The following is a 14,847-nucleotide window of genomic DNA, read 5'->3' on the forward strand; positions in this document are numbered from 1 at the left end:
GAAGGGCAACATATAAATCCAATCTCTTTGTCATCTTCGTTATCCACTGATGAGAGCCGGCTGAAATTGCTTCTGAAGCTTCCAACTGTTCTGCCAGATTCTAAGACGCAAGACTTCATTCTTAAGCAAGCAGCATTATAAAATGGCATTAGTTATGCTAAAAGATAACTTTTCCTTCAACGTAATAAAGCTGGATTACAAAATCAAAACACAGCACAACCTCCTCCCCCCCGCCCCCGTCAGTATCATGCAATGAACACTGCAACAGGATCGGTCTAAATTTTCACACAAGCATAAAAATAATCCTGAGAACACTGCTGATGTTATAAAAATTCCCACTTGAAGAATTCCCTTTCCCTTTTCTCAAAGCTTTTGTAAATACAACCACGTGTGAAACTCCACCGCCCCCCTCCTCTTCTGGCATCAGGGCAGCTAGTTTCATTTCATAGCAGCTGGGCTGCAGGCCAAAGGAGACTTCCGCTCCCCACGTCAGTTTCGCTGCCAGAGTGCCCTGCTTCCCAGCCGGTGATGAAACGCAAGCCCTGCCCTCCCCCCTTCTGTGAACTGCTTATTCTTGATAACCTCCAAGCACATAAATACACTGTCAATGAACAGGGCCTCGGAAACCAGAAGTGCTTGGAGAGTTGCACCATGGAGACACAGGCTTTCACAGAGCCGGGCAGCCCTCACAGTGATGCAAGGACACTGCGAAACAGACGATTCACCTGGTGCCTAGGGGCTTGTTTGGTCCTCTGGCTGCTGACCTTGCTTCCATTTTTGATAGCTTGCTTGCTTTTGCATCACCAACAGGTAAGCACCAAATGGGACATTTGATCAGATTTACTTCTATTGTTACTGACAATAGACAGAAGTCTTAGGGCACCTTTAAAAGACTAGCAAAATGATGTCCTAGTGCTGTGGACCATCCAAAAACATGGGTCCTGGCCCATGAAAACAGAGGACAGGATGGAATAAAATGTTAAGTCTTTCAAGTGCCACAAATGGATTCTATTTTATTTTTGCTGTTGTAGACTGAGGCAGCTATTTCCAGAGTTATTTCCATGGTAATGATATGAACAAACAAAGATGGAGTTTTCAAATTGTTAAATGGCGGCTGGTTGGATGCCATTTCATTTGTACATATTTGTGCACTGAACTGGGGGGCATTGCCTCGCTTGTGCTATGTGTAAGGGTATACGTTCAGTCCTTGCTCATAGCATTGCTGTGACAAGGAAGTATGGTTTGTGCTGATGGTATCATTGTGCAAGACTCATTGACTGACCTTCTCCAGCCACAGTGGCCATCCGCCACAGTTCCATGAGAGTGGTTTTATTACACTGTACAATGCACTTGCCTGCTTATATATTTACCTCACAGAATTCCATCACAGAATTCTGTGAGGTAGAATAAATACATTTTGCCTCACAGAATTCTGTGAGGTAGAATGTATTTATTCTACCTCACAGAATTCCCTTTCAGCTAACTGGTTTAATCTAAAGACATAGTTTGTCTTTGCCCAACCAAAGGCATTATTCCAGAGGAAGTATTCTCCACACAGCCAGTACAGTGAGGTAGAATGTATTTATTCTACCCCACAGAATTCCCTTTCAGCTAACTGGTTTAAACTAAAGACACAGTTTGCCTTTGCCCAACCAAAGGCATTATTCCAGAGGAAATATTCTCCACACAGCCAGTACAGTGTAATGTTTAAAGTCTCAGGCTAGATTCAAATCCTCACTCTTCCATGGAAGCTCGCTGGGTAACCTTGGGCCCATCACTTGCAGCCTAATCTACCTTATAGGGTTGTTTTTGTGAGAACAAAATGGAAGAGGGGAGAACAATGATGTAAGCCACTTTTGCTCCCCATTTTGTGGGGGGAGTAGAGTAGAAATATTTGAATAAATAAATAGCACTTTGTTATTAATTAAAAGCCAAGGGTGGATTCAACTACCCATGAGATATACAGGCTAAATCTGCTTGTTTTAAAAACATTATCTGCCTAGCAGTTGCTGCATCAATGGGAGACTGTTTTGAATGAGAGAAAAGAAAGGGCATGTGCTAAGATTAATTCATGGCCGTAGAAGAGATTAGCATATAACTGAGCAAGGGTGTAAATAGTGAGTAAGGTGTTATCTCACCAAATGTGTGATTCCAGCATTCCCTTTTTCCTCCACCCACAGTGTTTTCTAATCAACCTCTGATACTGCAGTCAAGCAATAATAATGATGATAATAAAACTGGCAGGAAAAATTGTCTGCATGTTAATGATTAATGCATCCCTTTAAATTGCTTTGACTGTCTTGTGATCATCTCGAAAGAACAGACATTGTGACACAAATAAGGCCATACTTCAGACAAAACCACTGCAATTGTTCTGTGAAGTTTGGGAAGTGGTCTGTATTTTTCATGTTCTACATGCTTCAAATTATTAATTTAACATAAAAGTTTGCCAATGATAATGGGAATACATGGGGTCATAACTATCAGAATTCCAACATTTCTATTGGAATCCCAACTTCTCCAAAAATGAAATTGGGAGTACAAGACAGTGATTTGCCTAAGGCCACTGACTAAGGCTACAACAGAGCCTGGACTTGAACTCAAACCTCACAATTACAACCACTGTGTGCTATTTGCTGTTTTAGTGTAGACCCGGGGGTGGCCAAACTTGCTTAATGAAAGAGCCACATAGAATAAATGTCAGATGTTTGAGAGCCACAAGGCATGAATGTCAGGTGCTTGAGAGCTGGAGGGAAGGAAGGAAGGAAAATAGATGGAAGAGGGAAGGAGAAGTGGAAAGAAAGCAACTTTAACTTTAAATGCATTCTCCAAGCTGCTGGCTGGCTTGGCGGAGTGATTTAAAGAGAGAAATGTCTTCTCCAAGCCAGGTGATGGGGCAGTGGGGGGCCTTGAGAGCCACACAGTATGTATGAAAGAGTCACATGTGGCTCCCGAGCCACAGTTTGGCCACCCTAGGGTAGACAAAAAACCTAGTGTTGTACTTTTTAATAATAATTTGCTGGCAAAGTTGCAGTTTTGGCATCCCAAATCATTGATACCCACTCATTTAGAAATCAGAAATCCAATCCTGGTCTCTCTAGTGCTATCCATCCACTGTGTTTGTACAAGTTTGATGTGACATCCTCTCCTTCCCACAAGACTTCTTGTGGTAACCACTTGCAGAAAAGAAAGGCTCACATTCCAAGCCTTGATGGAAGATGGCATCTCTTTCATTGGAAGTTTCCAAGAAAATATTGGGAAAGCACCTGGAGGGCATGTCTTGCATCCAATTATACCCAAAAAACAAACCATTATTGTTTGTTATATACAAGAGAGGATATGACTTTTCATACCCACTCTGGTAAGCATGGCAATTCTGAAAACCTGTCCATGCTATGCATTTGTAACCTATTTATTTTACTTGTTTGATAAGACACCTTTCTCCCCAGTGAGGACCCAAGGTGACTTACATAATTTGAGAACCAGTTTGGTGTAGCGGTTAAGTGTGCAGACTCTTATCTGGGAGAACCGGGTTTGATTCCTCACTCCACTTGCAGCTGCTGGAATGGCCTTGGGTCACCCATAGCTCTCATGGCGTTGTCCTTGATGGAAGATGGCATCTCTTTCATTGGAAGTTTCCAAGAAAATATTGGGAAAGCACCTGGAAGGCATGTCTTGCATCCAATTATACCCAAAAAACAAACCATTATTGTTTGTTATATACAAGAGAGGATATGACTTTTCATACCCACTCTGGTAAGCATGGCAATTCTGAAAACCTGTCCATGCTATGCATTTGTAACCTATTTATTTTACTTGATTGATAAGATACCTTTCTCCCCAGTGAGGACCCAAGGTGACTTACATAATTTGAGAACCAGTTTGGTGTAGCGGTTAAGTGTGCAGACTCTTATCTGGGAGAACCGGGTTTGATTCCTCACTCCACTTGCAGCTGCTGGAATGGCCTTGGGTCACCCATAGCTCTCATGGCGTTGTCCTTGAAAGGGCAGCTTTTGGGACAGCTCTCTCAGCCCCACCCACCTCACAGGGTGTCTGTTGTGGGGGAGGAAGGTAAAGGAGATTGTAAACCTCTCTGAGACTCTGAGATTCGTAGTGGAGGGTGATATATAAATCCAATACCATCATCATCTTCTTCTTCTCCTCCATCTTTTCCTCTCAACAACCCTGTGAGGTTAGGATTAAAATTTGTCACCCAGCAAGTTTCTTGGTAGAGTGAGGATTTAAACAGGGTCTCTCTGGTTCAATACTCTAGCCACTACATCACATTGGCTCTCTGTCTTACACCTGAGTGCAGATGTTTGTTGGCTCCCTAGATCAATGCCTCCGTTGTGCTGAACTGCAATACCAAATAACAGCTGTCCACAAGCTGTTTCATGGCGATGAGGCTGCCGGCAGTGACCTTGCACAGATGCTCATGTCTTAGCTGACTCAGCAATCCATAAGCTTTCTGGAGGGATCCAACGCCTACATCCATCCAACACAGAAAGTGTTCTTGTTTGTAGAGACTACAGACAGTTCAAAGAGCCTGTAGGTAAACAGTAACTCAGCTGAACAGTACTGATTGAGCCAACATAGCTGATATTGCATCATCCAGATTGATTGTCAAGAAGCAGTATTGACTTATGAACAGAAAAAGTTTTCAGTTTCCATGTTAATCGTGGGGTGGGCTTTTTTTTTTTAATTTAAAAAATAACACTTTGCCTGGAAGTTCATAATGCAGCAGCAAACTCCATAATTTCTGTCATTCATGTGTTCATGACAGCCAGTTTGGCGTAGTGGTTAAATGCATATGGGAGAACCGGGTTTGATTCCTCCACTTGCAGCTGTGGAATGGCCTTGGGTTAGCCATAGCTGTCACAGAGTCGTTCCTGAAAGGGCAGCTTCTGGGAGAGCTCTCTCAGCCCCACCTACCTCACAGGGTGTTTGTTGTGTGGGGGGGAAGGTAAAGGAGATTGTGAGCCACTCAAGACTCTGAGATTCAGAATGAAGGGCGGGATACAAATCCAATATCATCATCTTCTTCTTCATGGAAACTTCACAAAGCTCTTGACAGTGATCCAAAGAATCATGCTGTTGTAGGACATGACTGCTCCATCATGTGATGGGTGAGGAGCACAGCTGGAACATGTTATGCTTACCACAAGCATTGCAGAATCATTGTGCACATAATTCAAGAAGCTGGCTTTGACTCAGATATCCCCTTCTGCCTAGAAATTTCTCTTTTCTATCATCTCTGAATGCGTCCAAAAATCCTCATCCTGACCTAGACAGCCCACAGATCATCCGAAGCAGGCTGCTAAGTACTTGAAGAAACACACATACCTTCAGATCTCACGTGCCTTCCTAACCCTGAACAGTCTCAGACAAGATTTAGGGCTGTGCTCTGGTGAGACTGTCTCTGATGAATCTGATTCTCCTTTTGAGGAGAGCTGAGAAGACTAGATCCATGGCTGGCTGGCTCCCTCTCTTCAGATCAGTGGAAATGAAATGGATCTGAGTGGTTCAGAAATGGAAGTGATGGAACTGTCTCATCTGTCATACCCCACCTTGAATCCAAGATGCCTGGAATGGCATTTCAGCCTCATAGCAAGCTGGTAAGATAGACTAGGCTGAGAGGCAATGACTATCATAATTCAAGATAGATCCGGGTGGGCAGCCGTGTTGGTCTGAAGCAGTAGCTTATTCAAGTGGCTGCTTCACACATTATGGAGTACAGGAATTGGGTTTGTGTTGCAGGTTCTCCTCTGTTCCCACATCTGGGCCTTCAGTCTGCCCCTGCACCATTTTCCCAGTCTAAAAGGGTCTCAAGGGATCAGTACTTGGCCCACTTCAATCTTTGCCTATGCCATTTCCCCAATCTGACATGGTCTCAAGAGACAACTGCAGATTTACATATACTCCACCCTTCTCTCTGAATCAGTTTCAAAGCGACTTACAATTTTCTTTATCTTCTTCCCCCACAACAGACACCCTGTGAGGTGGGTGGGGCTGAGAGAGCTTTCCCAGAAGCTGCCCTTTTAAGGACAACTTTGCAAGAGCTATGGCTGACCCAAGGCCATTCCAGCAGCTGCAAGTGTAGGAGTGGGGAATCAAACCTGGTTCTCCCAGATAAGAGTCCGCACGCTTAACCGCTACACCAAACTAGCTCTTATAGATCAATACTTGGCCCTCGGTGGAAACTCACATATTCTAAGGGACCCTTTCAAGTCAGTAAAGTGATGGGGGGGGAGAGAACAGAGCCCTCTTCTCTGTATATGCCACAATCCTGATCTGAATCAAGCCCCGCACATGGGTGAACTGAAGAGAATCCACAACTTGCATTTGTTACACAGGATAGGGATATCCCAGACTTAACTTCTGTCCTCTGCAGTATGCAAATCAGATGAGGCTATTTAGTGCAACTTCACAACCAAGAGGAAATCTGAGCCAAAGCCCCCTCCCCCAACTAAGCTCCAAAGTCTAGCCACTGCCTCACTCACTGCTTTTAATATTTATTTACCCCATTCCTCTTTTCTTTACAGTCGCCCAAGCCGTGCTGGTTTCATGCATCCTGTAAGTATTCATATTTACTGAGGTTTTATTAAAGATTTTTTAAAGTGAAGGGATACACTATGATAACTATCATTTATAGTTATCATTTATACTGTTATTTAGCATTGAGCAAACAAACAGGGCAGAGAAACATAACTATTTCCTCCAGTTTCAATCAAAATTATTTAATTGTTTCCTTTCTAATGTTATAGTTCATGTTCATGCTGTAGAGAATATGAACATGGAAGAAACCAGAGCTTTTTTGTAACATGAATTCCTTTGCATATGAGGTCACACACCCCTGATGTAGCCAATCCTCCAAGAGCTTATAGTAGGCCCCGTAATAAGAGCCCTGTAAGCTCTTGGAGGATTGGCTACATCAGGGCTGTGTGGCCTAATATGCAAAGGAGTTCCTGCTACAAAAAAAAAAGCCCTGGAAGAAACCATCTTCAAAGGGCTGACACTTTCTCCACACACATCCCATTCTCACATGTTATTATTTCATCGATGCCATAATAAAATAAGTGAATATATGGCCTCTACAATTTTCTGATTGCTTTTTTACTCAAATTTCTAAAATGGGAGTAGGGAAACGTAATGTCAGAAGTAAGTCTAAAAGAAGACAAAGAAGAGGTAGTCTTGGGGACCTCACATGATCCAGTGCCCATCTTCAGTGTCTAAAAACTCCGGCTGCAGTAATTGTTTGCTTCCTTTTCGGCTGTCACATCACAATCAGTCAAATTTTCTCAATGGACAGAGTTAATGTTACTTCTGTACAAGTCGTCTGGGAGGATTTTTATATTTGACAGCCAGCATGAGCACATACAGACATTACCTACGAAGGGACAAACTGAACATGCTTTGTTCTTGCCAAATTGGGACCTATGATAGAGCACAGATGACTTCATTTCTACAAATGTTTACTCTGTTTGCATGTAAAACTACACATTGCACAGCCTGTCTCCCCAGATTTAGACTTCTTCTGATCCATTCCATAGCAGAGTGTTTAAATCTGATCAGGGCCGGCCCCAGATTGTCTGGCACCCTAGGCAAGGATAACTTCTGGTGCTCCCCCCCCCCCCCCCGCACTGATAATGTTACTGATTCACTTGGAGGGGGGGCACCCAATTTGACGCACCCAGAAGGCTGGCACTCTAGGCAATCTACCTAGTTTGCCTAGTCTGATACTGTTTGGAAGCAACAAAAGAGCAAACGGCTTCTGTGGCTACATCAACAGAGGTCTGTCAGAGCCAGCTTCCCTTTGGGGTTCAGCAACAGAAGCAGCAATGGAACCAGCAAGTGGTTCCAGCAGCACAGAAAAGGGGACCACGCCAAATGCAAACACCTCCTCCCCAGAGTACGATAGCTCAGCTCTTTGCCATGGCAACAGCTCTCTGAGAGGCCAGAGTTCAGTAGCTTAGCCAGAACAAGAATTCTAGGAAGCAGTTCCACCAGAATGCAAAGGACATGCACTTTTAGCAGAGAAAGGAGGAAGACAGATTCCCACCTGCTCCCAAGAGCACCTCTTTCCCACAAAATTCACAGGGATTTACAAAGCATGCGGTGTGTGCATTTCCTCAATGGGTAGGTCTTCAGCCTCACACTCTCCCTTCCCCTTGAATCAGGAATTGCTGGGAGTCAGTGCCATACTTAACGTGTATATCCCAGGAAAGGGTAATTATCTGCATTCACAGTATTTGACTAGGAATGTTGGGTCCACATGGGCATAGAAGGAAACTTTAACAGGAAACTGTAGGATCTGGGGAGGTAAAATATGTGAACCAAGAACTGGTTGCCAGCTTATAACATGCTGATATGCATGCCATCTTTGAATTCTGAGTCTTCCTTGAGTCTTCTTGTGAACCAAGGCTTCCCACAACACGCACACTCACTCACAATTCTTTGTAGGGTTGCCAGCTCTGGGTTGGAAGATACCTGGAGATTTAGAGGGTGGAGCCTGAGAAAGTCATTGTTTGGGGAGGGACTTCAATGGGGGTATAATCCCATAGACTCCACATTCCAAAGTGACCATTTTCTCCAGGTGAACTGATCTCTGTCAACTGGTCATGAAATAAGCAGGAGATCTCCAGCCGCAACCTGGAAGTTGGCAAATATAACTTTTTGGGAATGTCAGGGGTCTGCCCTGCAATATACAAAATGCTGGTTGGACATGTACACAGCAGAACTACAACCTGCCTCCTACACTTAGAATTAGGGGAAGAGCTTCTTAGGGAAAAAAGAGATGTGACTTTTTGGTAGGCTCAGGTACTAACTGAAGGTGAAGAGCTGGGGACAAGGAAGGAAATGAGTCACAGTAAGAGACCACAGCGGATGCTCTGCCTTGCACAAATATACACTGTGATGATGTTTATCTATCTGCAAGCTGCTTGGACCGCATTGCCCCTATTAGGAAAATAACTAGTGAAGTCCAGTGACTACTAATAAAACCAGGCCTTTTTTGAGCAGGAATGCACAGGAATGCAGATCTGGCTGGCTTGGCATCAGGGGGTGTGGTCTATTATGCAAATGAGTTCCTGCTGGCCGTTTACTAAAAAAGTTGTGTGAAACAATGGTGATGGCAGGGGGTGTGGCCTAATAGGCAAATGAATTACTGCTGGGCTTTTTCTACCAAAAAAAAGCCCTGAATAAAACCACTGCATGTCCTAACTTTTGGTCTTTTTCCTCCCCCCCATCCATGCATGGGAAGCTCCAGTCAACTCCCAGCCTGCCATTCACTGGACGTGGGCACGGAACTGCAGCAGCTCTGCAATTAATGCAACCGAGTCCTCACTGGAAATCCAGGAAAGCAGCATGTATTATACCTACGTCTACGTCGCCTGTAAGGAAACTGGCGTTTCTGAGGAGGACCACTTCACTGTTGAACTGGTCACCAACTCCAACCAAGTTCTCAGCATTCTCAAAGGGCCAAATGGAAAACGTACATTTGTCACCTTGGGAAGGCCTTACTTCCTGGACAAGGGGACAAGCCTGCACTTGAAGATTAATGAAAATCTCAAGAACATTGACGTCAACAGAACATACTGGGGGCTCTTTAAAATCTAAATGGAGCATCTACTCATGGCAGTCTCCTGTTGGTCAATATCATTTCATGATTTGGTGACATGCACGATTTCTCAGCAAGCTCATTCTCTGCACTTCACTATTTTTATGTATCAGGTGATGGACAAATCCTGACATTAAAATTATCCCAGCTTTTGGCCCCACTTACCACCAGTCCCACAGGCTAGCTGAACATTTGTTACTCAAGGGAAAAGGATGTTGTAAGACTAAGATTTATTCAAGACCATGGAGCAAGAGAATACATTTGACACAAAACCTGCACAACACTACCCAGAATTCACTAGCTCACATCCAAAGTTCTTGCTGCCACTGTTTATGTCAGCTGAGACCAATGTCCATCTCAACTCAGAACTGTAGATAATCTCACAGTAGGTGTGGCTATTACACCAACAGAATACTAACTCCAATGTCTCAGCAACATCTATCTTTGGTGACATTTCACACTTCTAGTATTCTCTAAAAGCACACACTGTGAATGGAGCATTCAGTAATTTCTTACAAGTGCATTGTAAGGTAGATCAGTGGTATTACTCCCTTACATTAAGGGCAGAGCAATTCTCTCAGAGGTGGGTTTTTTGTTTTGCATTCTGCAAGGGGCTCCTATCCACAGGAACAGTTTATTAGACATTTTAACAAAATGGTACATTTGATGATGTACTTCTGAGGTGGCTGAGTGGGGTGACAGGAACTCTACACATGTAAGGTTACAGACAAGATGTAAAATATTGCACAGTTTCCGCACAATCATAACTGAGGAAATGAATAGCTCCTTGGGAATAAAGTTGTATTATAAGGCAATAGCAAAATCGATCCCTTCTCTCCTTTTTACAATCAGTTTTACAGAGTTATCTGTCCCACTTTGCATAATTTGGCTGCTTTGCTTTTAGAATAAAATAGGGCACTTAAACCTCTTTGGACTGCCAAGTGAAATCTCCTCAGGCTGGCCTCTGGAGTCCTAGGTTTGGCCAGGGATTGAGGGTGTGGAGCTGAGAGAAGGACCTCAGCTGGATATAACGCCAGAGTCCACCTTCTAAACCACCTATTTTCTTCATAGGAAGTGACCTCATCTTTTAGAGATCAGCTGCAATTCCAGGGAAGGCCTAGAGCATACCTGGAGGTTGGCAATAATGAGTATGGCATTCTCGCTGTGCTAGAAAGGCTGCACAGGAAACAGCCGCGCGGGGTTCTTCCTCCTCTGTCCCATGCGCACGCATTCTGTGAGGGGGTTCCTTCTTCCGGAAAGCGTTGCCCACTCACTCTGTAATCCTACGCATAATGGCTCTAAGCCAGGGGTGGCCAAACTGCAGCTCACATGTGGCTCTTTCACACATATTCTGTGGCTCACGAAGCCCCCCACCCCACCCTGTCGGTTGGCTTGGAGAAGGCATGTCTCTGTTTAAATCACTCCTCCTCCAAGCCAGTCAGCAGCTTGGAGAATGCATTTAAAATTAAAGTTGCTTTCTTCCCACTTCTCCCTCCCCGGTTGGCTTGGAGAAGGCATGTCTCTGTTTAAATCACTCCTCCTCCAAGCCAGTCAGCAGCTTGGAGAATGCATTTAAAATTAAAGTTGCTTTCTTCCCACTTCTCCCTCCCCCCATTTTCCTTCCTTCCTTCCTTCCGTTCCAACATCCGAATGCTCCATGTTTTGCAGTTCTCAAACATCTCTCAAACATTTGTCCTACGTGGCTCTTAATGTTAAGCAAGCCTGGCCACCCCTGCTGTAGTCGAAACCCACTGAAATCAGCCGGCTACTACGACTTGAGTTTCAATCGGCGTAGATCGAGATAAGAGTGGCGAGGCTTGCAGAGGATGTACGCCACCGGTTGCTTCCCACAAAGACTCCCCGGCCTGGAAACAACCCTCCCCAACGCGCTCGCTCTCCGCCTGAGGAACTAGTACTAGCCGCCGGCAACGCGCCCAGCCGCCTCTGGTCCAGGGGGTTTGCAAGTGCACCTCCCTCCCTCGCCAACCCGGAACAGTCGCTCTTCGGAGCAGGTAGGCACGCGCCAAGGTGTGTTGCCCCCGAGCGCCGCCCTTGGCGCCAAGGTGCATTTGGGTCTCGCCCACCGGCGGGTACTTTCCAAGTAGCTCTCCGGGGCGCGCCGACAAAAACAGGCCGATCCCCAAGTGGGCCAGCCGCCGCTTTGCCTCCTGGAGAGCGGCCGGGCGGGCTGGGAAGTCTTCAGGGGAAGGTCTGCGCGCTATTGGAGGATTGCCGCCGCTCCTGGCAAGAAGAACACCGCACCCTCCCAGCAGCCGGCCTCGGACGGTATCTGAGCGCTCCCGTTTGTCACTCGGCAGCCTCCGCCTAAGCGCCGTTTCCATTGGGCGGCTCCAGGCTCTTTGCTGCCCCAGGTTCTTGTTTCTTCCTCGCGGCTGAGTTTTTCTCCCAAGTTTTCCAGAGGCCGGCCTGCCGGCGGCAAGCAGCTCTTCCTCGGAGCTCTGCAGTCCGGCTGAGGCAAGAAAAGAGTGGGCATCGAGCGGGGCCAAGACGCTTTCCAAAGAGCTCTTCAAATCCAAAGAGCGGCCAACTGGAGAGGGAACTCGAAGCCTGGAGCTGTGAGCTGCAGTCTGAGGCGATAAAGAGCCAGTTCAAGCTGGTTTCGGCGTCCCAGGACCTCTTTCTGCTTGCCCCGCTGCCTTGGCGGGATGCAGACGATCGTCAGAGAGGTTAGAAACAGCCCTCGCTTTTCCTGCCTCTGTCCCCACCGCCTCCTCCCTCTCCTTTCCCTCCAAGACCCTCTGAAGTGTCTCTTTAGCCTGTGCCTGCTATTCATGAGTGCCTGGAAAAAAGCCAAGGAGCTGGCCTAGTGACTGGAAAAGAAAGGCCTCCAATGAGATTTTGAGGCATGGGATGGAGAAAGTAGAGAAAGAAGTACTTTTCTCCCTTTCTCACAATACAGGAATTCGTGGGCATTCAATGAAATTGCTGAGCAGTAAGGTTAAAACGGATAAAAGGAAGTACTTCTTCACCCAAAGGGTGATTAACATGTGGAAATCACTGCCACAGGAGGTGGTGGCGGCTACAAGCATAGCCAGCTTTAAGAGGGGATTGGATAAAAATATGGAGCAGAGGTCCATCAGTGGCTGTTAGCCACAGTATGTGTATGTGTATATATATATATATATATACACACACACACACACATATTGGCCACTGTATGACAGTGTTGGACTGAATGGGCCTTTGGCCTGATCCAATATGGCTTCTCTTATGTTATTATGTTCTTATGGAGGTATTTGCTTGTTAGCTTTTCAAGACAGAATCTTGCTGGATTGCTGGCTGATCAATACATACGCACCCCAAGGAAATGAACTGCCAAAATTAGATACAGGGTGCATTCACACTACACCAACTAATGTGTTTTTTAACTTGATTTTTACTGTGTATGAACAGCAAAAACCTGGATATAAAACACATTGTGTTTTTACACATTTGATGTAGTGTGAATGCACCATGTATAAGAAATAGCAAAAATTCAGTTGCAAAAAAGGCATTATTTAGTGCAGTGTTAACGCACCTATAATTTACAGTCATGCTTTTTAAATGTGTGAGCATGAAAATCATGGGGAAAGATCTGTGATCTTAATAATGGCATCATTAATAATAATGTTACACGGAATAAAATGGGAATCGATGATAATAATCACGGAACAAAATGTGATCAATAGCAGGTTTGGCTTAGTGTTGTTCTTGGTGTGTATGTATGTATTGTGACAACAGAAGAAGGCCCATAGGGCCAAAATGCTTTTGGTTTTGTTCACTGTGATTGTGGTCTTGTTTACACATCGTCAGCCCTGGCATTATATTCATCATGTGTATTATATATTGCAGGGGTGACCTCCCCTCATATATTGTATATTGAGGACAATTTAGTCTGTGGCTCACAGCCTAGATAGTAAATTCAAGGCCTGTGTTTTTAATGTTGTATTTTAGGTACACTGTATAATAAAGTGATTTACTTTGTTTCTGCTCTACCTTTGTGGCCAATTGGGTTGGGGGGTTTCTTTTCTTCTTCCTTCTTTCTTCCTCTTCCTTCTTTCTTTCTACACCAAACTGGAGAGCCAGTTTGGTGTAGTGGTTAAGTGCGCAGACTTTTATCTGGGAGAACCGGGTTTGATTCCCCACTCCTCCACTTGCACCTGCTAGCATGGCCTTGGGTCAGCCATAGCCCTGGCAGAGGTTGTCCTTGAAAGGGCAGCTGCTGTGAGAGCCCTCTCCAGCCCCACCCACCTCACAGGGTGTCTGTTGTGGGGGAGGAAAGTAAAGGAGATTGTGAGCCGCTCTGAGACTCTTCGGAGTGGAGGGCGGGATATAAATCCAATATCTTCTTCTTCTCTTCTTTCCTGCTGGCTGACTCTTCAGGATATCTACAGCTTTCTCAACTCTTATCAGTTTTAGGGGTTGCCTTAGGGCCTTTTTTCTCCCCCCTCCCCTTGCCCCAGCAGTGTTCTGGCAACTCTTTTCTGAACAATTCAGAAGGCAACCTGCACAGTGTGAAGATAGGAAGTGGGGGAGGGAATCCTGCCTCACACACACCATCCGTGGTTGTTGAGTCTATGGGCTGAAGGACACAACTGGGATTCTCCCATGCATCTGTTGGGTAAACAAAGGCACTGAGGCAATGGATCATTATTTATAAAATGAAAGCTGTTTATCTAAGTCTGTTAGGAAGGGGAAAACATTGGGATGATCCTAAGCAAATAACAAAGGTTCTAAAAAGCTACGTATTTATTCTTGAGGTAGACTTACACATAAAACATGGGCGGGCAGCCACAGCAAGTACAAGGCACCGATAACAAAGGGATAGATAGGCAGGCAGGTGAGGCTATTGGGCAGTTAACCTCTTTTCTAGATTCCTGACAGGAAGAAACTGAACATTAGCCAATACAAACATTGATAAGCTAAAAACACCCAGATACTTTATCAAACACAACAATTAAAGCACAGCATTGGCTCTGAGCCAGGTTGTCTTTCCAAGTTAGGTCTGTGCTGGAATGAAAACAAATATGTTAAACCTACCATGACTGAAATTTGGATCTTGCTATATCCCAACAGCATGGTCATGATGGAGGCAAGGATAGCAGTCAGAAAGAGTGACGTTTCTCTCTCTCCCCGACTCACCATCTTGCCTATGAATTGGTTATCTAAGTTACTTCTCTGCTGAGCAGCCCTGAATGTTCACATATTTGCATACAAAAGAGCGAAAAGTC

The 14,847-nt window shown here is 45.1% G+C and overlaps 1 protein-coding gene across 1 annotated transcript; it reads left to right on the forward strand.

The window, feature by feature from the left end:
• Positions 1–519: 519 nt before the first annotated feature.
• LOC132567698 (uncharacterized) lies at positions 520–10,433 on the forward strand. Its single transcript, XM_060233373.1, has 3 exons — positions 520–810; positions 6,543–6,573; positions 9,260–10,433. Exons 1-3 carry the CDS (start codon positions 529–531, stop codon positions 9,613–9,615), a joined length of 669 nt encoding a protein of 222 aa, XP_060089356.1. The 5' UTR covers positions 520–528; the 3' UTR covers positions 9,616–10,433.
• The last annotated feature ends 4,414 nt before the right edge of the window (positions 10,434–14,847 follow it).

Source organism: Heteronotia binoei, chromosome 2 (genome assembly GCF_032191835.1).
Source record: "Heteronotia binoei isolate CCM8104 ecotype False Entrance Well chromosome 2, APGP_CSIRO_Hbin_v1, whole genome shotgun sequence".
NCBI lineage: Eukaryota > Metazoa > Chordata > Lepidosauria > Squamata > Gekkonidae > Heteronotia > Heteronotia binoei.

What these genes read in the sequence shown, in the direction of transcription:
- LOC132567698 (XM_060233373.1), top strand. Translation starts at nt 529, where the DNA reads ATGAAACGCAAGCCCTGCCCTCCCCCCTTCTGTGAACTGCTTATTCTT. An exon ending in TGCTTTTGCATCACCAACAG is followed by an intron (nt 811 to 6,542) that starts GTAAGCACCAAA and finishes TTTTCTTTACAG; the next exon opens with TCGCCCAAGCCGTGCTGGTT. An exon ending in GTGCTGGTTTCATGCATCCT is followed by an intron (nt 6,574 to 9,259) that starts GTAAGTATTCAT and finishes ATGCATGGGAAG; the next exon opens with CTCCAGTCAACTCCCAGCCT.